The 24,835-nt window shown below is 38.0% G+C and overlaps 2 protein-coding genes across 8 annotated transcripts in view; one reads left to right on the forward strand and one right to left on the reverse strand.

The window, feature by feature from the left end:
• The window catches only part of GLRA3 (glycine receptor alpha 3), a 488,702-nt gene that overhangs the window by 165,016 nt on the left and 298,851 nt on the right, over positions 1-24,835 (forward strand). For 2 of the 5 annotated variants that reach the window (XM_084997704.1, XM_084997697.1), the window contains exon 1: positions 13,597-13,676. The exons of the other annotated variants lie outside the window; for them this stretch is intronic. The gene's annotated coding sequence lies outside the window, so the exon portion shown is untranslated. Of the gene's footprint in view, positions 1-13,596; positions 13,677-24,835 lie in introns of those variants that run through there. 5 annotated transcript variants of the gene reach the window in all.
• Positions 18,600-24,835, reverse strand: part of LOC100153750 (disintegrin and metalloproteinase domain-containing protein 25) — a 38,111-nt gene continuing 31,875 nt past the window's right edge. For all 3 annotated transcript variants that reach the window (XM_084997694.1, XM_084997693.1, XM_021074178.2), the window contains one exon: positions 18,600-21,217. In XM_084997694.1, the coding sequence (XP_084853820.1) occupies positions 18,927-21,092 (2,166 nt within the window). In that variant the 5' untranslated portion in view covers positions 21,093-21,217 and the 3' untranslated portion in view covers positions 18,600-18,926. The remainder of the gene's footprint in view (positions 21,218-24,835) is intronic.

Below are 24,835 nucleotides of genomic sequence, written 5' to 3' on the forward strand. Positions count from 1 at the left end.
AAATAAACAATGTGTGACCATACCTGCAGAGTTATCAAGAGGTTTCCCTTCCGCATTATGTAAATTGAATCATCTGCACTGGATCTGGTGTTCAGGCTCATTTCATAGAACATGTTTTCAGAGTTCAAATTGGTTTTTTGCTCTTCAATTTTCTGACTTAAAATATACAGAATATTAAACCAGGAGGGTTTTTTGACAAGATAGAGTCCATCCTGACTTTCTTTACAGATGCGCTTAAGTTCAGAAGTGTCTATTTGTCAGACATTAAACAATTAAATAGTGCAGATCTGACATTGATGTGTACAAGATCATGCTTTCTCCTCTGGGGCTGCTTTCTGATTATATGTTTCTTCCTTACTGATGAAAACATATGAATGTTGACTTTATTTAATTAACTATCAACTGAAAGAATAAATCTAGACACCAGCATGGTTTTTCTTCATTATAAGCACATTCTTTTGAACTGTGATCCATAAAGGGATACCAAGGTGAAAAATTGAAATCAAGATGCAATTGATTTTTCTTAGCCAGCTGTTGAAAGAATTTTTAACTACCAGAGAAGAAATAATTAGAGCTATTCTTGTAGCATGAAACAGCTACAAGTAAATGTAATTTATTTCTGAAATATTTTGTTTATAAAGTCAAAACTGCATTTATACAGGAATGGCAAAGAACTTATCTCCAAAACTGAAAATGGCAAAATTCAAAATAAGATAATCTTTGGGTGAATACTTTCTTTACTGTGTCTAGAACATCACATAGTGTACAGCAGTAGGAAACTTGTATTCATCTAGTTTGTTCATTCATATATTCATTGATTAGTCATTGCTAGAAGGATGTAAATGTATATCTGAACAGAAAATGATGTATAAGTTCCATTGTGGCTTATTGCTTTGTCATTTCAATTTGTAAGTTTATTTATTTATTTATTTATTTATTTGTCTTTTTGGCATTTCTTGGGCCGCTCCCGCGGCATATGGAGGTTCCCAGGCTAGAGGTCGAATCGGAGCTGTAGCCACCAGCCTATGCCAGAGCCACAGCAATGCAGGATCCGAGCTGCATCTGCAGCCTACACCACAGCTCACGGCAACGCCGGATCGTTAACCCACTGAGCAAGGGCAGGGATCGAACCTGCAACCTCCTGGTTCCTAGTCGGACTTGTTAACCACTGCGCCACGACGGGAACTCCCAATTTGTAAGTTTATAGTGAAACCTCAAAAGACCTAAGGTATTCAGCATGAAAATGAGAATCTCAGAGATGGAGATTTTGCAATTAGTAGCTTCTATTTATGTTCTAGAGAGATATGTAAGAATTGTATAACTTCATATGTTTAACAATTAGTTATATGACTAAGATATCCAACCAAATTTACTTCAATACAGCATTAAAATAATTTACTTATTTTAAATAATTCAGGCAGAAATTATAAAGTGGGACAGGAATTATAAAATGCAAATCTGGGAGTTCCTGTTGTGGCACAGTGGAAATGAATCCAACTAGGAACCATGAAGTTTCAGGTTCAATCCCTGGCCTCTCTCAGTGGGCTGAGGATCCGGTGTTGCCATGAGCTGTGGTGTAGGTTGCAGACGTGGCTAGGATCTGGTGTTGCTGTGGCTCCTATTGGACCCCTGGCCTGGGAACCTCCATATGCCACAGGTATGGCCCTAAAAAGACAAAAAAAAAAAAAAAAAAAGCAAATCTGTAGTAAAAGTATGAAAACAAGAGAACCTGTTGATTATATTTTGAAAAAAATCCCTTTCTGATTTGATTAGGAGGTAAATTTTATCTTTGATCTATTAAACTAATGGGCGGAATTGTTTTGTAAGTATTCTTCCTTTCTACCTTTTGTAACTATTGAGAAAGATCTAAGGATACAAAGTTATTATGTGGGATTTAAACAATACTGTTTTCTTATTAAAGTCATGCTTTATTAAAAAATAGTATACCGCAGCAAGAGACTTTCCATATTTCTATATTTTATAAATGCTAAGTTGACCTCAGATTTTCTGGATGATTGCAAATGAGAACAGAAAATTTTGATATCTGATAATGATGAGATATCCTTGATATACATGGACATATGAGAGAAATATTTGATCTGAGGGACTTCTCTTTGTTGTCACAAACCAGAGCATTTCTAAGTTTAAGTTTATGGGCATGATTAAAAATGAATATCACAGTTCTTCCTAATTGTCATCTTTGGTGATGTGTTACATTCCATAATGCCTTTTGCTTTGTGTACTCTTTACTAGGCAATATTACCCATCTGCAACAGATGCCCAATTGTTTTGATTAGACACTTCTTGCATTGAAAGTCAGGTCTTTCAGACAGATTGTAGGGAAGGAGAAGAATTAAAGACTGAGCAATGTCTGTGCTCTTCCAATAAAAGTGTGTTAAGATAGTTTCATATTTAAGCAACGGAAGTACTTAAACACCACGGTTATTTGTACACATCTTCAGTAGGATGCCAGTGTCCTTGATAAGAGATTTTGTCAAGAAAGAAAGAGAAAACAAAGTGCTACAGAATGTAATTATTTCTTAAGGATTAGCTCTGGAAAAGAAACAAATTTAAAATTCCAGCATACTATGAGCCTGTAAGCTTATATATATTTTTTTCTAGTATCAAGGGGAACTTGGAATCTGAGAAATGAGTCCTCAGTATTTTAGTATTTTAGGTCAATTGAAAAAGTTTCACATTGTACAAGTCCCCCATATTTGCTGGAATGGGAATCACTGGAGATGGAAAAATTCCAATGAAAGAATTAATTTGAAACTATGAAGCCCAACTTGTTTGGGTGAAAATGCATGATTTGAGTATACTTGTGAAATTTCAGTCCAGCGCTAAAGCACTGTAAAGGAATTAGTCTCTGTTATTTCAGTGAACCCATTGTGACTAAAGATGAGAGCTCTAATCTCTGAAGTGAGTGCACTGGCAATCAAAAAGTTTCTTTTGAAATGAACCCATTTTATTTTGCTTTTTGCTTTTTTGAATCCTGTCTCTCATGTGTTTTCTTTCCTATTATAACAGTGCTGGGATAGAAACAAATGTTGTTTGGCAAATACTAAAATTTGAGTGGAAACCCAGCATAGTCTCTGATGTCACAGAATTCATTTTATTTTCCTATTGACTCTTGGAATGCTGCTAGCCTCTGTTTACAATTTCTGTGCCTTTCTACTCCTGTGCTTCTTGATTGTCTATGAAAATCTCCATGTGTTTCATTGTTTCACATCCAGAGGATCCACTTTATTTGGGTTTACCTTGGATTTTGATCCAGTTACCCATAGCCAGACAGCAGGACCATGTGGGGCAAACTGTGGCCTGTTATGAGGCAAGAATCTTGATAGAACCTCATAGTATACTGGACTCTTCTTCGGTAAAATTTGGGGACCAAAGATAGAAACTTTAAAGATGATTTTTTTTTAACCTAACTTGTCCCTTTTCAGCCATTTTATAACAGTTAGGCACACCTACTTACCATATCCCATTACATATTATGTCGTTCTGAAGGCCAACAAAAGACAGTGTCATGAAAGGTCATTAACCATTTTTTTTAGTTAATATTCCCAAGTTGTTTATTTTTTCAATCCCCCATCAAGAGTTTCTTGATACAAAGCTCACCATGGTATAGTATGAAATACTCTCACCTCAGCTTCTCACCCTCTTTTGAGTCCATTTTTCTTTGCAACAGGCAAGAAGCTTCTGAAGCATCTGCACAAGTCTTTTTTTCAATGTGGAACAGTCCTTTAAACCTCTCTTTCCTTCTCCAACACCCTAACATCAGTAGGAATTGTAGTGGTGCTACAGTAGAGAGTGAATCTTGCCTCCCAAGAAATTTTGTTGCAGTCCTATTAGGTTTTCACCCCTCACCTCCTTTGATGAATTTCCTGAGTCCTCTCTTCTCACCACACAAAACACAAATACTCATTCATATCATTTGCATCATGATAAGCTGATCTAAATTCCCAATGTGAAAATAAGATTCAAAGAATTTTTTTTCATTTGTGTTTCTGTTTTGTTGTGTAAGGGATGCTACCATGATTCCCATGCAGACGAGACCATAGGCAATGATGAGCCTCGATTCTAAACAGCAAGGGTATGTGATGCAGACAGGAAATTCATAAGCTTTTTAGCAGGGCTTGCAGGCTAGGACTTTGGTGGGAGTGGGTTTGTACAAGTGGAGATTGGACATTGGTGGATAAAATACTGGCACTGTGTCAAAGTGCACATCCACTTCATGGGCAGTGGATTTTTTTAACACGTAGAAAAGCCAGCAGTTCCCATTGTGGCTTAGCAGACATGAACCCAACTAATATCCATGAGGATGAATGTTCTTTTTTTAAAAATTAATTTATTTTTTATTATTTCCCCCAACACACTTTTTTTTCCCACTGTAAAGCATGGGGACCCAGTTACACATATATGTATACATAATTTTTTCTCCCATTGTCGTGCTCCATTGTAAGTATCTAGACATAGTTCTCAGTGCTACACAGCAGGATTTCATTGTTAATCCATTCCAAAAGCAATAGTTTGCATCCCTTAACCCCAACATCCCAATCCTTCCCACTCCCTCTCCCTCCCCCCAGCAGCCACAAGTCTTTTCTCCCATTAACCATTTTATTGTAGAGAGAGTGAAAGATCAGAGCGATAGAGGGCCTGTCCTTTGCTGCACTGTGAGATACTATGTAGAGCTGAGGTTATATATCAGATCTTCTTCTGTCCTGCAACATGTCTGATAACCTATTGCATGTGGACTTTTGAGATTCTAGGTTTAAAGGTCTATAAAAAATGAATAAACAGAAACCTCAATTAAACAGAATTGGGAGACTGAAACGGAGCTCTCATGCTCTGAAACATAGCAGAGCCCAATGAGAAGAGACTTTTCTGCCAAACACTCAATGAAAAGCCATTGGCTCTTTGTTAACCATAGCCCTTCCAATTTCCTTTTCCTCCCTATGATAGTGCTCTCCTTCCCTTGCTGTGTGGAGACTTGCATGTGGTTTACCATGATCTCACACCCTAAATTGCAAGTCTCTGCTGATCCCCAGTAACCCCGTCTTTGTTGGGGGGAAATATCTGGCAGTCTGTTTTTTTCAGGTAAACATTTTGGTGACCCTTATGGGGACCAGAGAAAAGGCCTGCCAGTGGACGAACAGGTGCAGTACCCTAAATTGAGCCCGATGTTGCTCACTGCTTTTCTTGCCATCCTGGAATTTGAAGGTATATCTTTCTTTTGGACCTGAGAGCTCACAGACTCTTTACTTTTGAAGCTCTCAGCCTTTATTCAGGATCCATTTAAAGGTTTGTCTGATTAAGGCCTATATGCAAACACTAGTTTGGCACTTGAGGTCAGACTGTTTCAACTGAAGCTGGCTGAAAATGCCTTTGATCCAATTTCTTAAGGAAGGTGTTGCTTCAGATGAAACCATGCCAGTTTTTCAGCCTTCGGCCTATCCCTTTCAAAGGACTGTCCTCTTGAGACTAGTTAAAAAAAGCATTTGACCCAGCTTCTCTGGGACCAGGCTATCTTAGGACTAGCTCAGATTGGCTTGCTAAGTTTGAATTAAGTAGTTTGTGCCATAAGCTGTGTGAGCTGTTTGAAAATTGCTCTTTACTCTAGAGGAAAAACCTCTAGGAAATGGGATCCTAGTTATTTGAATATTATAAATCACCCCCACCCTAGGGACTGATAATATTATGATCATTACTATCTGAAGCTATTTAAGACTTATTCTTCAATCACCAATGTGTGCAGACATAAAATTAGGATAAGCTTGAGCAAGTAGCTTACAGAAGTGATTCTTTAAATGAGTTTTGTGTGTAATGAAGTTCAATAGGTTACTTGGTGTGTTCTTAAGTTAGTAAGCCAAAATGCTAATTAAAAACTTAGGGATTTTTTTTGACGTCTTTTCCTTTGCTTGGCATCATTTATAGCCTGATTTGTTCAAACTAAGTTTAGAACATGGAAGACTATCTTTATAGATGGAGTGGCTCAAGGGAAAATTAAAAATTTTATTACAGAGCGTGAAGCATTTAGTATCTGCAATCTCTGACATTGCTGACTCTTAAGGAAATGAACTTGGTTGATATTTAATAACAGTTAGAAATTTGTATTTTCATCAGTTATAATATTTTAATCTGCAAAAAGAACTTCGTGTTTAATTTCTGCCTCTACCAATATCAGATTTTATGTTCAAAGATAGCTCAGTGGTCACTCTTTGTAGCCATGTATGTAAAGGATCTTGACCAAAAAAAAAAAAAAAAAAAAAAAAAAAAAAAAAAAAAAAAAAAAAAGAAAGAAGAAGAAAAAGCCAACACATCTGCTTGTCTAACATTTTCTCACCTTCCTATATAAAATGTTACATATTAAAAGTCTGACTTCCATGTCTTATCTTGGCTCTGTAATTTACATTGTCCATTAGCCAATATTATTGAATAAAATTTCAATGAGCCCTTTAAATGTTTCTTAATTTCAGCTCATTATGGAAGGTAATGCATTAAAAAGTCCTTTGTAAAGTCATTTGCAAATGATAGGTGACATCATTATTATGTTCACTCCACTGATACAAGCGTCAAGCTAAGCATTATTGAGAGGTGTCCTGTCAGAAGACCAGCTCATCTCACTGAATGCCAATGTTCATAATATTGCTTGAACAAGATACTAAAATGATCTCATGAAATTGCTGCTCAGCTCTCTTAACATTGGAGTCTAACAGTAGTTAGTGAATCTACTAGGCTTCTCTGTAATGTTGCCACTTCAGCATCTACTTTGTTTGCCCAAGTGGCCTGAGGGGGCCTTAAACTGACAAGTGCACACAAGCCTACACCATGGATAACAGCCTGAGAAGTCACAGAGCAAGTTCTTAACCTGATTTCCCCAATAGCCTTTGTCATCAACAGCCTCCCCCACCTCCCAGGGCTTTCTTTCCCTTTCTGTTCCCCTTAGGTAAGACCCTTGTGGCGCTTCCCCAAACCCTGCTCTTTTTGGTTTGAATTCACCAGACCAGCCTTAGCCTAGGAACTTCGAACCACCCTCCAAACAGAATAAAAAAGACATGTGCCCCAGGTCCTGCCTGGCTATCTGCCCTAACCTCCCCCTGTGGTGTTTTAAGGCTTGCCTTGTTTCTCCTTGGGAACCCGTGGGTACTAAACTTCACTATTTCAGTGTCTCCAGTGGTCTATTGTAGAACTGTAATTCACTGTCTGGTATCTTGGGCTCTAATTTTTTTTTTTTTTTTGGTCTTTTTTGCCATTTGTTGGGCCGCTCTTGCGGCATATGGAGGTTCCCAGGCTAGGGGTCTAATCGGAGCTGTTGACACCAGCCTACGCCAGAGCCACAGCACCTTGGGATCCGAGCCACGTCTGCAACCTACACCACAGCTCACGGCAACGCCGGATCGTTAACCCACTGAGCAAGGGCAGGGACCGAACCCGCAACCTCATGGTTCCTAGTCGGATTCGTTAACCACTGCGCCACGACGGGAACTCCTTGGGCTCTAATTAACAAATGTTCTCATATTCACACTACTATGTACAATAGATGGTTAACAAGAACCTACTGTATAATAGCACAGGAAAATCTATTCAATAATTTGTAATAACCTACATGGGAAAAAAGGATATATGTATATATTTAACTGAATCACTTCGCTGTACACCTGAAACTAATACAACATTGTAAGTCAACTATACTCCAATAATAATAAAAGAAAGTTCCCATGTGGTACAGCAGGTTAGGGGTCCAGTGTTGCCACAGCTGTGGCATAGGCTGCAGATGCAGCACAGGTTGGATGACTAGCCTGGGAAGTTCAACATGCTGCAGGTGCAGCCAAAAAAAAAAAAAAATATTAATTGAACAAAGTCATACTAGCGAGTTGAGGTTTTTTTCATATTATGCTGATGATGATATTCTCATTTCATATTTTTTTCAAGTTTCAATTTAAAAAGTGATCTTGTCTTTCATTTATATGCAGTTTAGCCTATTTGTACACTGTTGAGTATTAGATTATTTCGTTAAACTGAGCCTATATGAAATGAATTATAAAAAGCTGATCAGATAAAAATACTTTACGGATTTACTAAAGTCTATCTTTAAATTAATTATAACATTAATGGAACATGACAATGTTAAAATACTATACAGATCATGTTTCAGGTGGTTTTTATCAATAAATGAGACTGAAGTGAAGAAATGTTAGCCCTCTCAGTAGAAGCTAAATCTCAAATCAAAATATATTATTTAAATATATATAATGTGGGAAGAAACTTCAAGTTATATAATTTCTTACAGAGGAATAGTAGCCAGTTGATAGAGAATCTGATGTGTTCCTAGGACATATGTGCAAATAGGTTTTATGTTATGATATTTCAACTAAATTCATAATCAGTCATTGACTTATACATCTATGAGCCCAGTTACAGAGATCTGTGTTTTGATATTTTGACACTAATGATTTATGCTTTAGGAGACAGCAAATACATTTTTGAAAATAAGTTGAAAAATATTGTATCTTTCGATTGATAATTTTTAGAGTGCCATGATATTTTTACTAAAATTAAATTTACAAGTGGGAAGAACACTTCAGAATGATTTAATCAGGCCAATTCCATATCTGGCTAGGATTAAAAAGCAGCAAAACAAAAAACTCAACCAATATTATCTGAGATTTAACACAGATTTCTGATCTCCACTCTAGATTTGGTGGTCCAAGCTGACAACCTGTGTTAAAAAATCAATACAGAAAGAAATAATATTACCCCCAAGAGTGGTTTTAAATCTAATGATATATTCCCTCGAATACACTGATAGAACAATCAAATGACAGGGAAAACTTTGTTACTACCAAGGGATGGAGTCTCCAACATTTTCTGACAGTAGCAATTACCCTGAAATTTATCTTCTCTTAACTTCTGATCATGTCCATACCATATTTTGCTATTCTTTGTCCTCATAGCCTTAAAACAACCCTCCATTTCCTGCTTCATATTGCTTTAGAATGATACACTGAAAATATAGCTTATGCCATGCAACTTGCTTGCTCATATAGTTGTAACAGAATTCTTTAAAAAATTATTTTTTATTGAAGTATAGTTGATTTACAATGTCCTGTCAATTTCTGCTATATAGCACAGTGATTTCTACAGTTTGAAGGTCTATCTATGTATCTATCATTTCAAATTATTCCACAACTCAAATTTTCTTTAGGGACAAATTTTACACATTATCTACTCTTATGATTTTGATAATATTTATTTTCTGGGGTGAATTTTTCTCTTTTTATCTAAATCCTACTCATAATGTACTATTACAATCAGACAGATAAATTGATAAAGATGATATGATTATACACATAGACACACAATGAAGTTTTATTCATAATTAATACATCCTGTCATTTGCAATAACATGAATGAACCAGAGGACATTATAGTAAGTGAAGTAAGAAAGACACAGAAAGAAAAATACTATATGATACTGTTTATATCTGGAATCTAAAAAATTGAACTCACAGAAGCAGAAAGTTGCTAAGGGCTTGAAGGTGGGGGGAAATGGGAGTTATTGCTCAGATAGTACAAACACTTAGTTATAAGATTAGCTCTGGCGATTTGATGTACAGCATAGTGATTTGGTGACTTTAGCTAATAATACTGTATTGTATACTTGAAATCTTCTAAGAGTAGATCTTAAATGTTCTCTCCACACACACATACATAAAGATAATTATGTGTGGTAATGGATGTGTTAATTAATTTGATTGTGGTAAGCATTTCACAGTGTACATATGTCAGATAATCACGTTGTACTCCTTAAATATAGATACTTTTTTCTTATCAATTATACCTTAATAAAGCTGGAAAAAACTTTCTTCATCAAGCTTATTTTGAACGCTTTATTCCAAGAGTTTGTTTTCTGACTGAAACTTAACAGAAATAACTTATTCAACTCATTATGTTTAACCATACAAGGTTAAACTATATATGCCTGCTAATCTGTGTTCAAAAACTTCTCAATAGAGCTTCAGATGCTCTCAACCTGCAGTACTCTGGTAGCTCTCCTGTTTCCTCTCTTGGCATGAATAGGTTATAGATTAAGAGTTTAAGAAGATAAAACTCCCGATCTAGGATGCTGATGCCCTATTCATTCCATCAGCTTAGAATAGTTTTGAATATATTTGCTTTATTTTAAATGACAATTACAAACTATATTAAATTTTTTGTAAGAATTGACAAAGATTTTTTATATCTTGCAGTCCATAGCAAAAACTCTACTAGGTTGGTATGTCTGTTCCCCAAAGTCCTGTCTAAGTCATAACTGGAGGTTTTTCTCTTTCTTAAGTACATTAGATGTGTTTTAACAGGCTTTTCAATAAGAAAAAATATGTAAGGTTTATCATGGGTTTTAGTCATCCAGATTATCCTGCAGAGCTCCCAGAACATCAGCCTATTTAAAATTCTTAAAACGTGTTATTTGCATGTAATTATAACAAAGCTTGCATATATTCAGGTATAACAATACTTGAATACTGAATAAAATGTGCTATACAATTTTCTAAGCTCATTACAGTATTATCATACTGATAATACCAGTAGGTAGGTACTATTATTAGCCCCATTACAAACATAAAAAAAGCAATGCTCAAAATGTTTAAGTAATTTGAAAACGATCATGTAGCAAATTAGGGAAAGAACATGGTTTTAACCTGCAAGTTGAATCCTTTTCTCTTATACCATTACTAACTCCCAGAACATCAAGGTTGTATGTTCAACCTTTTATGAACTCTACATTCTCCAGCATCCAAGCAGTCACTTATGCCTGGCTATGTAACTAGATTCTAGCAATGATGCAGAAGAGGAAGCGACCTGTGGAAGTTTTTGGTTGCTTTTCTTAAAAGGTAGCTGGTGTGTGTGTGTGTGTGTGTGTGTGTGTGTGTGTGTGTGTGTGTGTGGTGTTTTTCTCCCCCCTTTTTCAAGCTGTTTCTTGGAAAAGAAATAATAGTTGGTATTCCATATCGGATCATAATAAGTTCTATACCATAAGCTTGGCCTGCTATGGCTAGCCTTAAACTACTCTGGAGCCTTTATATTAACTCTCAATTGCTTATGTACTCCATGTAGAGAGAAATTTAATTTCTATCTTGTTTCAGCCACCATTTTCAGCTCACTATTAATTATAGCTGAATTTAATCCTGACTAATAGATTTCTTAGGTTATATTGAAAAATAATATAAAAATCAATTTTTATAGAACACTGGGCTTTATATATTGTTATTTAATGTATTAAAATTAAAACTAAGGAATTAAAAATATTTATTAGTTAATTTAAAATGACAATAATAGGGAGTTCCTGTTGTGGCTTAGCAGGCTAAGGACCCAACTAGTATTGATGAGCATGTGGGTTCGATCCCTGGCTTCGCTTAGTGTGGGTTACAAACATGGCTCAGATCTGACGTTGTTTTGGCTGTGGTGTAGGCTGGAAGCTGCAGCTCTGATTCAGCCCCTAGCCTGGGAACCTCCATATGCCAAGTGGCATTTTAAATGTCTGGTTGAACAGAAGAGAGATTGTATGAATTCTTGTATCTGCTGTTGAATTTAATTTATTGCCATATGATTTATTGTTTAAAGTATATGAACAAAATCCAGCTTCACTGAAATATGCATTTGGAAAAAATGAGGATTGTCTTAATTTTTTTTGATAATTATAGATATTCTTCTCAGGTACTTTTACAAAACTCAAGTTTCTTAAATGTTAGTTGCAGACCCTGAAAGCATATAAATAACCATTTAATCCTATTACATTAAAATTTATTGGCATATCTTACTTATATTTTGGAAGTATATTTTCCCATTTTGGGAAATGTTTCACTATATGATGAACTTCCACCTTTGATACTCTTCATAAAAGAATAAAAACAATCACATTCTTCAGTTTCATCTAATCTCATCAGGGAAGACATTGTGTTAGAAACTGTGGTTCCGGAGTTCCCGTCGTGGCGCAGTGGTTAACGGATCCGACTAGGAACCATGAGGTTGCGGGTTCGGTCCCTGCCCTTGCTCAGTGGGTTAACGATCCGGCGTTGCCGTGAGCTGTGGTGTAGGTTGCAGACGCGGCTCGGATCCTGCGTTGCTGTGGCTCTGGCGTAGGCCGGTGGCTACAGCTCCGATTCAACCCCTAGCCTGGGAACCTCCATATGCCGCGGGAGCGGCCCAAGAAATAGCAACAACAACAACAAAAGACAAAAAATAAATAAATAAATAAATAAATAAAAAGAAACTGTGGTTCCAAATTTTCAGTTTTTTGTGTGTGTGTTTTAGGAACACACCTGCAGCATATGGAAGTTGCCAGATTAGAGGCTGAATCAGATCTGCAGCTGCCAGCCACGCCAAAGCCAAAGCAGCACCAGATCCAAGACTTGTCTGTGACCTGAACCACGGCTGTCCGAAACTTGGATCCTTAACCCACTGAGAGAGGCCGGAGAGCTAACCTGCATCCTCATGGATATTACTCCAGTTGGTAACCCACTGAGCCACAATGGGAGTGCCTCCAAATTTTAATATTTATTTGAGGGCTCAAATATTATCATTAACAAAAATTACTGTCAATTGCTGTCCTTGAAGTGATAGGCTTTGTTCATTTTTTAGAGAAAATATCTTGCCAGATAATTAGGTCCAAGTAACCATTGTTTGTTGATTGTTTTTCCAAGCAAAAATTGAATTCTATAAAAGAAGTAGCTAGTTCAACTTGCAGCTCAATCACAGCAGTGGTTTTTCTTTTTGTTGAGATAACCATCATACCTCAGTGTTCAGTACAAGTGCTTTACATGAGGTTCCCATTTTATCACACAGAGTAATAAAAAGATATGTAGGACAAATATATAAAAATTAATAAATTATACTGGCTGGCTTTTAAAAAAATTCTGAGTGAGTCACCCCATGTTGTGCAAGTCTCAGCCAACAGAGAGTTGAGGGCAAAGAGAACATGGACCAAGAGATGGAAACGGAAGAATTTCTTTCATCCATATACATATCTCCCCAGGGTACATGATACTTGTACATATAATAAATTAATAAATTAAGCAGCATTGTTCTATTTTCCTCCTTTCTTTCCTCTCCTACTTTGAGATACGGCAAATTGGTGATGGTGAACTTTTTAATTTAGTACTTAGAACACAAGCTATCAAGGTGAGGTTATGAGTGACTCGGAAAAGGAACGGACGTTAATCAGATACAGACAATGGCAGACAGTATATATGAGGGTTTGTTTTCTGGTTGTTTTTGCTGCGCCCGCGGCATAGCATGCCAGGGATCCAACCTGAGCCATAGCAGTGACACTCCGGATCATGAACCCGCTGCACCACAGGAGAACTCCTTGAATTTTGTTTTTGTGGGAATCCTAATTACAACGGGGAACTGAAGTGATCAGCTCTTCTCGGTTCTCAAGCCGGCTGGGCTCCCAACTGGAAGTTACACCTACCAGAGAGGCTCTCTTGCTCCCCCTTCCGTTTCCCAGTTTGCGCATCGCAGATTTGGGGCCTTCTCAGCCCCCGTACCCACGTGACCAATCCCGCACTTTGCCCTCTGCGAGCGGGAGCCTTCGAGAGCGAGATGCTTCACTTCCGGGGAAAACTGGCAGGCCGAGGGCTGAGAGGAGTCACTGCTTGTGTTCCACCCTGAAGGTAGGCCTCCCTCAAAAGAGTTCAAGTACTCCACTCGTCAGTGTCTCTGTCTCTAGATAATGGTCTCTTCTTTCTGGTTCACTTATATTGTATCTCCTGTTGGTACTGTTTCTCAGAATTCTGCCTAATACACCCAGCTTCATGATTGTGACAGAAAAGTAGTGTGCGAGTCACTTCAGACTCGAGCTTAGAATCGCTTTCTCCATACCTTTCTGGAAATTTTGTAACTTCCCCAGTACTAAATATTCTCTTTTAATGTATTAGAGAAGTTTCTGTAATTTCACAACTGAGGCAGGATTGATGGCAAATGAATTGTTTTAAAATCACAGTGCCTTCTGACCATGGTCAAATAATTACTTGAAACGCCAGTAGAATACTCTTTTTAAAAAATTATGAAACATTTCGGGAGTTCCTGTGGTGGCGCAGTGGAAATGAATCCAACTAGGAACCATGAGGTTGCAGGTTCCATCCCTGGCCTGGCTCAGTGGGTTAAGGATCTGTATGTTGGAATTGGTTTTTTTTTTTTCCAGTCCAGATCTCAATTCCAATTAAAATCACAAAATCATCCAGCATTTTTTTTTTTTTTTGTCTTTTCGCCATTTCTTGGGGTAGCATGTGGAGGTTCCCAGGCTAGGGGTCTAATCAGAGCTGTAGCCACCGGCCTACGCCAGAGCCACAGCAACGCAGGATCCGAGCCGCGTCTGCGACCTACACCACAGCTCACGGCAACGCCGGATCGTTAACCCACTGAGCAAGGGCAGGGATCGAACCCGCAACTTCATGCTTCCCAGTTAGATTCGTTAACCACTGCGCCACGTTAGGAACTCCCATCCAGCATTTTTAAAAGATTACCTATGTCATTGTTTGCAAGGCATACTTGAAGAGTTGCGATAACATATCAATTGATCTACCACCACTACCAGTTTAAGAAATTTCTTGAGGGTCCACTGCAGTGTGAAATAGACATAAAGATACATTGTTTCCTCATGGATATCACTGACAAACAGAAACTGTTGAAATGTTTGTTTGGCTTCAATATCTGCTACTGTTTTTCTCTTCTTCAATTGTGAGCTAAGTGGGAGTTGTAAAGTGATTGTTTGAAGATCTAGATGAGACCTCTCCTTGGTGCAATGGTCATTTAACTGATGAAGAAAAAAATCATTGTCTCTGGAAATTGATCTTAGGCCATACAAAAAGTGGATAGACATTTATTCAAACAAATCTTCTAAATATTGGTAAAAGCTGAAGGTAACTGTGGCGTTTGACCTATAATGCGATCCCCTCCACCCCATCTGTCACTTTCTTTATTCTGGACAGACAATGGCTAATACAGAAGGTTCATTCAACCCTGAATTCCTAGTCTGATGCTAGGGTTTCACCCACGTAGGGACAGATCTTTCACCTGTTCCTCCCATGGCTTCCTGTTTTGGAATTTATATTTTATGTGAGCATGTATGATTTTAATCACCCAAATTTGACTCAGGGGATGGGAGTTATGTCTCAGGAAAAACAGTCCTGCAATAGTAAGTCTCCAGTTTTCTTTGATGCACTTGGCTTCTCCACCAGCTGCTCTATGCCAGGAGGTGCAAGCTAAGAAGACTGCAGTCTGCCATCTTCCTCTCACATCACTTTGTGAGTGGGGAAGTTGCTCTGATAAGGACATGTATTATTGTAGTAGCACAGATATTCTGCCAGGGATGAGCCAGGTCATAGGTAGCACTCTGCTTGTGGAGTCTGACTTTGGTACACAGAATGGAGAAATTCTTGAACAAGGTTATAGTTCCAAAGTGGAGATTTTGATGCCAAGCAATTGAGAGTGGGCTGCCAATTTCATGAACCTAATAGCAGCAAACATCGAAGTCCCTAGAAGTTTAACAAAGAGACTAGGGAAAGAGAGCCAAAAAAAAAAAAAAAAAAGGCCTCCTGGGATCACACTCATCAGCATTCTAGAAGGCTCTTCACATGCATTAGGAATAACCAACCACTCAGTATCAATCAGAGTATGGTATTCTGCAGACTTGAAACATTCTCAGTCCACTGTGAAATTCATTAAAAAAGGGTAGAAGCCTCATTGGCTCAAGGGGAGCAAGTACATTTTGACCAAATACTAGCTGAAAAAGACCATTCTGAATATCAGTAAAGGCATATAATTTAAAAAAATGAATATATAAGAAGACCAAATGGAAGATCTTGAATTGAAAAAGTTAATAATCAAAATTAAAAAAAATGGTAGAGCATGTCAGCAGATTTCAGCAGGCAGAAGAACCAGAATAATTTATTTGAAGGTAAATTATGAAGAGTCTCACAATCTGAAGAAAAGAAACAAGAAAAAGAATTGACTATGCCTATGGAAGTTAAAGAACCCACTCTGAGGTAGTAGGGTGATATCTTTCCTCTCTTTAAAAAACATTTCCATCCAGAAGCGGTTGAATATTATTTCTATTCACCTCCCTCTTTCTGACTTCTCTAGATCTCTAGGAATATTAGAACTTTTAATATATTCCATATATTTCTTAGCCACATTTTCTTTTTGCTTTTGTTTTTCTGTGTACCTTAGTATAGGATCTTCCCATTGACTTGTCTTCCAGTTAAGTAATTCTGTAATGGAATATGTCCAAACCATACACTGAATTCTTATTGTATATTGTACATTTTAGTTTTGAAGCTTGCATTTGAAATTCTTGTGTAGATTCCATCTCACTGAGGATATTCAAAGTTTTTTCTTATATTTGTATATTTTTCATCTGTTTTAAAATTTATTAATCACAGGTATTTTTTTCATGTACTCTTTCTCCACTGTCTGGATCTTCTTGTCACTACTTATAGTTTCTCCTTATTTCCTTCCTTTTTTCTGAGTAATTGTTTATAAATTTTGATTTTTGTCATATATGGTAATGTTTTACCATCTTCAGGTAATGTTTCAATGTGTATGAAACGTAGCTGCAAGTCACTGCTCTGGAGAGTGTTTTCTTTCCTCTGTGAGGAAGACAGACTGAAGAGCTGATACCTAAGTCCAGTCATGAATTGTGCTTGGTCAGAAGTGAGTGGGTTTTTAGTGAATCTTGGACAAATTCTTCTTTTCTTATATTGCTCAGGCTGAGCCTGCTAGACTTTCAATTGTGACTTTTATGTCGATTTATTTTCTCAGCTCTGAAAGATGGTGGGGGTTAATCTCTATCACCTAGAGGTCTATAACACAGCTCTCCAACCTCTTGCCACATGCAGTGTAAATACCAGATAAGTGTATCATAGAGATGGATCACATGCTTGAGAAAAGACTCCTTTTACCATGTCTTCTGTCCAGAATATAGCGTGATTTTGCAGTATTTCAGACTAGCTCACTAGCATGCAGTGAAGCTCTCCAATTTTGCAAATGTGACTTGGGGAAAAATTATTGGGATTAGAGGCCCCTCAATGTCTAATTTATGACCCTACACCTGTGTAGTAACTAAAAGAATTGGGGATTTCTTCCTTCAGGACAGTCCTCTCAACTGGACCAAACCTAAGGCTCATTTCACATACAGCATCATGAAGTGTTCAGTGGAAGAAATGACTGGCAAGACTCAATGTTTTGAACTTTCAATTCTGAAATATTATTTTCCCAGCCTGGTTTTAATTTATCTACTCCGCTTTGCTTCCTTAGCTTCCTGATGTGTTAAAATGTAGTTCTTAAAATATAATTGGACTATGTAAGTTTTTTTTCCCTTAGTGGAAACATTGACAACCAGAATTTATATATCCTACATAGAATTGTAGCTGTCTTTTAAATTTTATCTTTATCCTGTTTTATAGGTAAAGTTACAAAAGAGTTGAGTGGCAATTATTATATTCCTCTCTTTTCAAGTTTTTATGGAATTCTATCTAAGTGTAAATCATGTCCCCAAGATGGGGACATGGCAATGTGTGAAAAATTGAAAACACTCTGATGTCAGACTCTTCCTTGTGTTCTCCATTATATCAGAATAAGTGCTGTATCTGTTAGAGTTCAGTCACAAAAAGAGAAACCACAATACCTAGATAATGACAAGTTAACAACTGAAGACATAACTATGGTTTCTAGGACTAGAAATCCAAGGGAAGAGGTGGTGGTATTGGAACCTACACCTTTGCAGTAGGTCCCTTGAAGCTAGTATCTGATCCCTGAGGAGAGGGTTTAACCAGTCTGGTTGTGGGACCTCGGGGATTTGGTGAAGATTCAGATGTGGGACTCAAAACCGTGAGGGTAAGATGCTTGGTAGCAGTGCCAGTATACCTGAGGCTGATAGTATTGTTGCTTCTGGATGTAACCAAATATATACATACAGCAGAAATTTAGCGTTGATGCCAAGGTAAAAGCTGTTAATGAGGCAACACCGACATGAACACCAATCAAATGATTCCTCAGGTTTCATCTCCTTCTAGTTCCCCCCAATGGGAGAAAGTAATAGGGAGCGAAATGGCAAATAGGAATTTCCATTTGTAGGCTCCCATTCCTTGTGGGACAAGGCAGAGTTCAAAGGGGGAAGGATGTTTGGGATTGAGAAACAGCAAATCAAAACACACAAAAGGAGTTCCCATTGTAGCTCAACAGGTTAAGAACCTGACATAGTCTCTGTGAAAATGTGAGTTTGGTCCCTGGCCTTGCTCAGTGGGTTAAGGATCTGGCGTTGCCAAAAGCTGCATCATAGGTTGCAGACATGGCTCAGATCTGGCATTGCTGTGGCTGTGGTGTAGGCTGCAGGTGTAGCTCTGATTGGACCCCTAGGCTGAGAACTTCCATATGCTGCAGGTGTGGCTGTAAAAAGAAACACACACACACACGCACACACACACACACGCCATCCAGAAACTGTGTCTTTGCTCAAGAAACACAAAGATAATAATCTCATGAAAATTAACCATTAAAACTGCTTAAAATGATGGGAAGTAGAAATAGGCTAGGGATTAGTATATTTTGTTGTTTAATGGCTGTTTATGGTCCCCAATGACAAAAAAGTTGAGATTTTCTGTCAGTAATCTAGGACACATGCTGTTAACATTTGTACTGCGAGGAGAGTAAAACTTAATACATGGGGAAGATCATCAGGCTTTGCTATTTTCTTTTGAAATTGGAATTATTGGTTTTCTTTCTCATTTGATTAGTTAGCTGGTGTATTTTGCGTTTCTCCCTTAGGCATAGTTGTAACACTCTGCGTTTGATCTTCTAGTGAAGTCTTAATATTCTTCTCTTCTGTCTTAGGTTGGAACAATCTTCTCTGCCTTATCACCTTTTTAAGTTCTTCTCATAAAAATTAAAAGTAACAGACTTACTAGTAAAACAAAAAGTAGAATCAACCAAAGTGGTAACAGGTTACTCTTTCTTTCTACCTTTTCATTTTTGCCAGGGGGTGGGCCACTATCAACACTACCTCCACTGCCTTTTAGCAGGCATTTGGGTGGGGCCCATTCAGAGTTGCAGTGGCAGTGATGTCGGTTGTTGCAGACTCCACTCATATTGCATGTCTCAGGTGAACAAGCACTTTCCCAGAGGGACATATGGACACACTTCCTTTGGATGCAGACATGTCCTGCACCGCACTCTGTGCCATCCTTCACTTCACCAACATCAGGTAAGGTCATCCCCAAATGGTGGTCTGTACCCCAGCAGGTGACTCCATTGAAGTGAGTCCAGTGCACAGTAGAATGATCTCTCAGGAGGGGAATTTCTGTCACATTCTCACACTGAAGCCTCCCACAGAGGATATCTGAGATGTTACATCGTACGTATTTAGTAGCCTTGAGACCACAGTTACCAAAACGGTCTCCTCGGGTATTCATTTCCCTGTAACAACTCTGATCTGCACTCCTGGCCTGTTTGCCAAAGATTTTCCTACACTGTTCATTGTGGTTATTGCATCTCTTTTCATAGCAGTAGCCGCCGCCTGTGCAGGAGGTCCCATCCTGCATATACACATCTTCTGGACATTGATGTGATGTCCCATTGCACCATTCTGGAAGATCACATTCATTTTCCTCTTTTCTACACATGGAGCCTGCTGGCATGAATGAGCATTCCTCACAGCAAAGTCCAAAAGCACAGTCAGCCCCAGCTGTCAGAGTGCAGTCTGACTGACAACAGGGGTCCTTTTCACACATATATCTGGAACCACAGTCACACTGCTCTCCTTCATCAACCACTCTGTTCCCACAGCCTTTAATCATGAAGACTTTCTGTGGATCTGGTGAAGTGTACACACAAGGTTTTTGGGCAATACGGTTCCAGTAGTTCATATAACTGCAGTTGCTGAATTTAGTTGTTGTTGCTTTATATGGAAACATTATGCATTTGCTTCTTCCACATCCACAGGTTTTGGTATCATCATGCCCCATACCCAAATTATGACCAATCTCGTGTGACACAATATATGCTGAATCAGTTATGTCGCCATTCAGAAAACTATCAATTCCACAGTTTGTATGAGTTTTACATACTGTTCCAACAAAGGCTAAGCCAACATTGGTACCAAAATCCTTTTTCACAAAAATATGTGCAACATCATGGGGCAAACGAGTATTAAAGCCCCTTCTCTTCCATTTGCAAAATCCATTCAGGCCGTCTCCTATGCTGTGTAATGAAACATAGCTTTCTTCAGTCCATACCTCTATTCCCATTAAAAACACATCAATATCCAATGATTTTAATAAGTCACTTATTCCATGGAAAATAAAGCATACTTCATTCTGTACAAGTGAGGTATTCCTTTGGTGATGAAGATAGCGAGTGTGGTCTACGACCACTGCCACTTCAAGAAAACGCCTGTGGGTCCACCAGCCTTCATATCCACTTTGCATCAAAGTAGAATTAACACTCTCCTGAAATGTCACTTGTTGTTCTATTTCTTCATCTGTTAATCCACAGCTCATGGGTGGAAATTCTGTTTCTTCATTGTCCATCTTATATACTAGATGTTCAAATGTTGTTGAAAGCCTTTTGGGCTCAACTTTATAAACAATGTCATTTGTCTGTAACATTCCTTGAAAACCCCCTAAACAGGTATTGAGGGAAACCAGAGATTCTGGGTCCCCCTCCACATAACCATGATAGTAACAGTCATTCTGAATAAAAGGGTGGTCCTCCAGGAGAGCACCCTGATCTGTGTAGGTGAACACTGGGAGGTTTTTGGACAAAAAATGCTTCTTGACCTTTATGTGAATAACATATATCTTGCCCCCAAAGTACAGTCTGTAAGAGAGCCAGCCATGAGACTTCACATCCCTGCCAGTGTTTGTTACCTTCAAGGGTATAACCACTTCTTGGGGACCATGTCTTTGGGAGTGTCCAATCTGGGACCATCCAGGAAGGAAGAGAAATACTTTCAGCCAGAGCAGCAGGAGGGGGATCTTCATATACACCAGGAAGTCACCCACAGCTATTATGGACCCATCATAATTAGCCATTGGTAAAAAAAAATAGGGGAGGACAAAAATACATCACTGTTTTGTCTTCTTCTTCTGATCTGGTTGAATTCAGCACTGACCTTTAATCTATTCTCTGGCAGAGTCATGCCATTGAAGCAGCAGCACTAAAAGAAAAAATAGAGATAGAGGTGGGAATTTGAGCAAACCAAGGTAGAGCAGAAAGAGGTTCTGGATTAAAATAGGTAAGTGTTTGGCTTAAGAAATAGTTTAATGTCTTGCATTGCATTCACTATTAAGTAACGGTGAGACAGAGGGAGAATGTGATTGTCCAAAGGAACAGTATTGGCCTAGGATGACACTTGTTGAACCTAGATGAAGGACACATAGTGATTCATGATAGCATTCTCTATAAGTATGTGCAAACATTTCCACAATAAATATGTAAAACAAAGTGTCTTAATAGAAAAATGAACATTTGTCATATTCTGATAAAGGAGTCTTGTATTACACATGGATTGTTTATAAATAACAAAATGTAGGTCTTCCTTTTACTTACAAATGAAGATTTAATCACATTATTCAGGAGAGATGTAAATATTATTCACATATATTTTTTCTCATTGTCCATATAATATACTTCTACTTGACAAGTTATTACTTATCTTGACTCCCCTGCACTCATCTTGATGTAAACCTGTGAAATTGTGGGGGTCAAACATCACTGTCTTTCACACCTCTGAGAATCTACTGTAATGGTACTCAGTTCAGTAGTCAGTAGACCAAGGTGGTTTTGGAAGGGGCCTGTGTTGGGTTGTTGATGGATGATACTCAGAAGTATTTACATTTTATTATACTCTTAAGAACAACATTAAAAAACCTCTGGCCATATACAATGGAAGAAAATCAGTGTAGCTGAAAGACTAACAGTTACAGTTGGGAATGTACTGAAGACGAAATAAAGATCCTTCTGAAATGCAAAGGAAAACAGTGAATCCTAAAAGAATGGTGGAAAGCTTTGAGGAAAGTAGTATTATCTCAGAGTGGCAAAGATATCAAAGTGCCCACATTTATAGGATTGCTAGGTGACTAGTTCCTGAGGTCAACCTTAACCGTATGTATTTATTTCATAAATGAAACACACACACACACACACACACACACGAAAATTTCTCAATAATATAAATGTGTTATCAGATATTTGTTGGCATGAAATCTAGAACCATGACTGGCTGGCAGTACTGATTTCTGCTTTTTTTTGTTTGAATAAAACTTTTGAAAAACACATTATGTGCCAACATGATACTATACATTTGGGAAGTGAACATGCAAGACAAGGTAATTCAGTTGTTTAGAGGTCTAATTTGGACAGAGTGGTTGGGGTAAAATACACAGTAGGGATTTTTTTATTGCCTTCAGTATTTTTATATATAAAATGCTTACATTTATTTATCTAGCAAAATATCCACTGTCTTTATCAGATTATTAAAGTAGTGAGATTGTTTCAAGTGAGAACCCTTGGCCTAGTTGAAAAATCACAGAAAATTAAGTCTGCTATGAGGATTCTAATACAGTGATCAAATTTACTTCCCTTCCTAGGTATTATAAAAATGAAATATGCCTGATTAGGAACTTATCATCTACTAGACCCTGTTTTAGTGATTTCTGCTTAAATAAAATCTTTTTTTAAAAAAGTAATGTTTCTTGACTTCCTTTTTTCTGGAAGCATTTTTCTGTCATTTATGGAACTGTCATTTCATTAAAGCAAGAACAATGTCCTGTATACCCACAATTCTTCATGGTATGCTTCTTATTCTTATTTAATTCTACTAAATGTGCAAGTCAGCTGGTTAAGTTGACAGTGTCTGGCCCAGCAGAGAGGAAGACTTCCATTCTCAGGATGTCCATATACTGTGCAGACTATGGTATGTGGAGCGTCTGGTTATAACTTGCTTTGGTTACTAAAGCCACTTCCAAAACTATAATCAGTTAGCCATTTCTTTAGACCACTATTTATGTTACTTTTTTTTTTTTTGGTCTTTTTTTTAGGGCACACCTGGGGCACATGGAGGGTTCTCAGGCTAGGGGTTGAATTGCAGCTGTAGCTGCCAGCCTAGGCCACAGCCACAGCAATGCAGGATCCCAGCCACATCTGTGACCTATACCACAGCTCATGGCAATGCTGGATTTTTAACCCACTGAGGAAGGCCAGGCAGGGATTGAACCCTCATCCTCATGGATGCTAGTCAGGTTAACCACTGAGCCACGATGGGAACTCCTACTTTCTTACTCTTAAACCAATTCTCAAATCAATACTACACAAACCTCAAAAATTGGGCATTTGATTTACTAATGGATTATCTAGCAATAATCTTACCCACCTTCTGAGTTTATGGAGTGAGTGAACAATATCTAGTTTAATTTTAGGGCTCATTTTCAACAATGGTTAGCCATTCGTCTTTGGCCATGATGTTAACTCTTACATATTAAATCATTACCCCTTCTTTTTTAAAATTTTAATTTTTTAAATTTAAATTTTTTCATTATAGATGGTTTACAGTGTTCTGTCAATTTTCTACTGTACAGCATGTTGACCTGGTACACACACATGCATAGGTACATCAGAAGTAATTAGATATAGTTCCCAGTGCTATACAGCAGGATCTCATTGCCCATCCATTCCAAAGGCAACAGTCTGCATCTGTTAACCCCAGACTCCCAGTCCATCCCACTCCATCCCCTTCCCCCTTGGCAACCACAAGTCTCTTCTCCAAGTTCATGATTTTCTTTTCTGTGGAAAGGTTCCTTTGTGCCATATATTAGATTCCAGATATGTGACATCATATGGTGTGTGACTTTCGCTTTCTGACTTCACTCAGTATGAGAGTCTCAAGTTCCATCCATGTTGCTGCAAATGGCATTATGTCATTCTTTTTTATGGCTGAGTAGTATTCCATTGTGTATATATCCAACATCTTCCTAATCCAATCGTCTGTTGATGGACATTTGGGTTGTTTCCATGACTTGGCTATTGTGAATAGTGTTGCAGTGAACATGCATGTGCATGTGTCGTTTTCAAGGAAAGTTTTGTCCGAATATATGCCCAAGAGTGGGATTGCTAGGTCATGTGGTAGTTCTATGTATAGATTTCTAAGGTACCTCCATACTATTCTCCATAGTGGTTGTACCAGCTTACAATCCCACCAACAGTGCAGGAGGGTTCCCTTTCTCCACACCCTCTCCAGAATTTGTTAGTTGTGGACTTACTATTAATGATGGCCATTCTGACAGGTAAGAGGTGGTATCTCATGGTAGTTTTGAATGGCATTTATCTAATAATCAGGGGTGTTGGCATTTTTTTCATGTTTGTTGGCCATCTGTATATCTTTTTTGGAGAAATGTCTTTTGCCCATTTTTTCCATTGGGTTGTTGGCTTCTTTGCTTTGCTGTTGAGTTGTATTAAGTTGCTTGTATATTTTAGGATTAAGCCCTTGTCAGTTGCATCATTTGAAACTATTTTCTCCCATTCTGAAAGTTGTCTTTTTCTTGTTTTTATGGTTTTCTTTGCTGTGCAAAAGCTTGTCAGTTTGATTAGGTCCCATTGGTTTATTTTTGCTTTTATTTCTACTACTTTGGGAGACTGACCTGAGAAAACATTTGTAAGGTTGATGTCAGAGAATGTTTAGACTATGTTCTCTTCCAGGAGTTTGATGGTGTCTTGCCTTACATTTAGGTCTTTAAGCCAATTTGAGTTTATTTTCATGCATGGTGTGAGGGTGTGTTCT

Source organism: Sus scrofa, chromosome 14, assembly GCF_054392235.1.
Source record: "Sus scrofa isolate SSC_HxYL_T2T_F1_AM1 chromosome 14, Sscrofa_HxYL_maternal_Yorkshire_Landrace_v2.0, whole genome shotgun sequence".
Taxonomy (NCBI): domain Eukaryota; kingdom Metazoa; phylum Chordata; class Mammalia; order Artiodactyla; family Suidae; genus Sus; species Sus scrofa.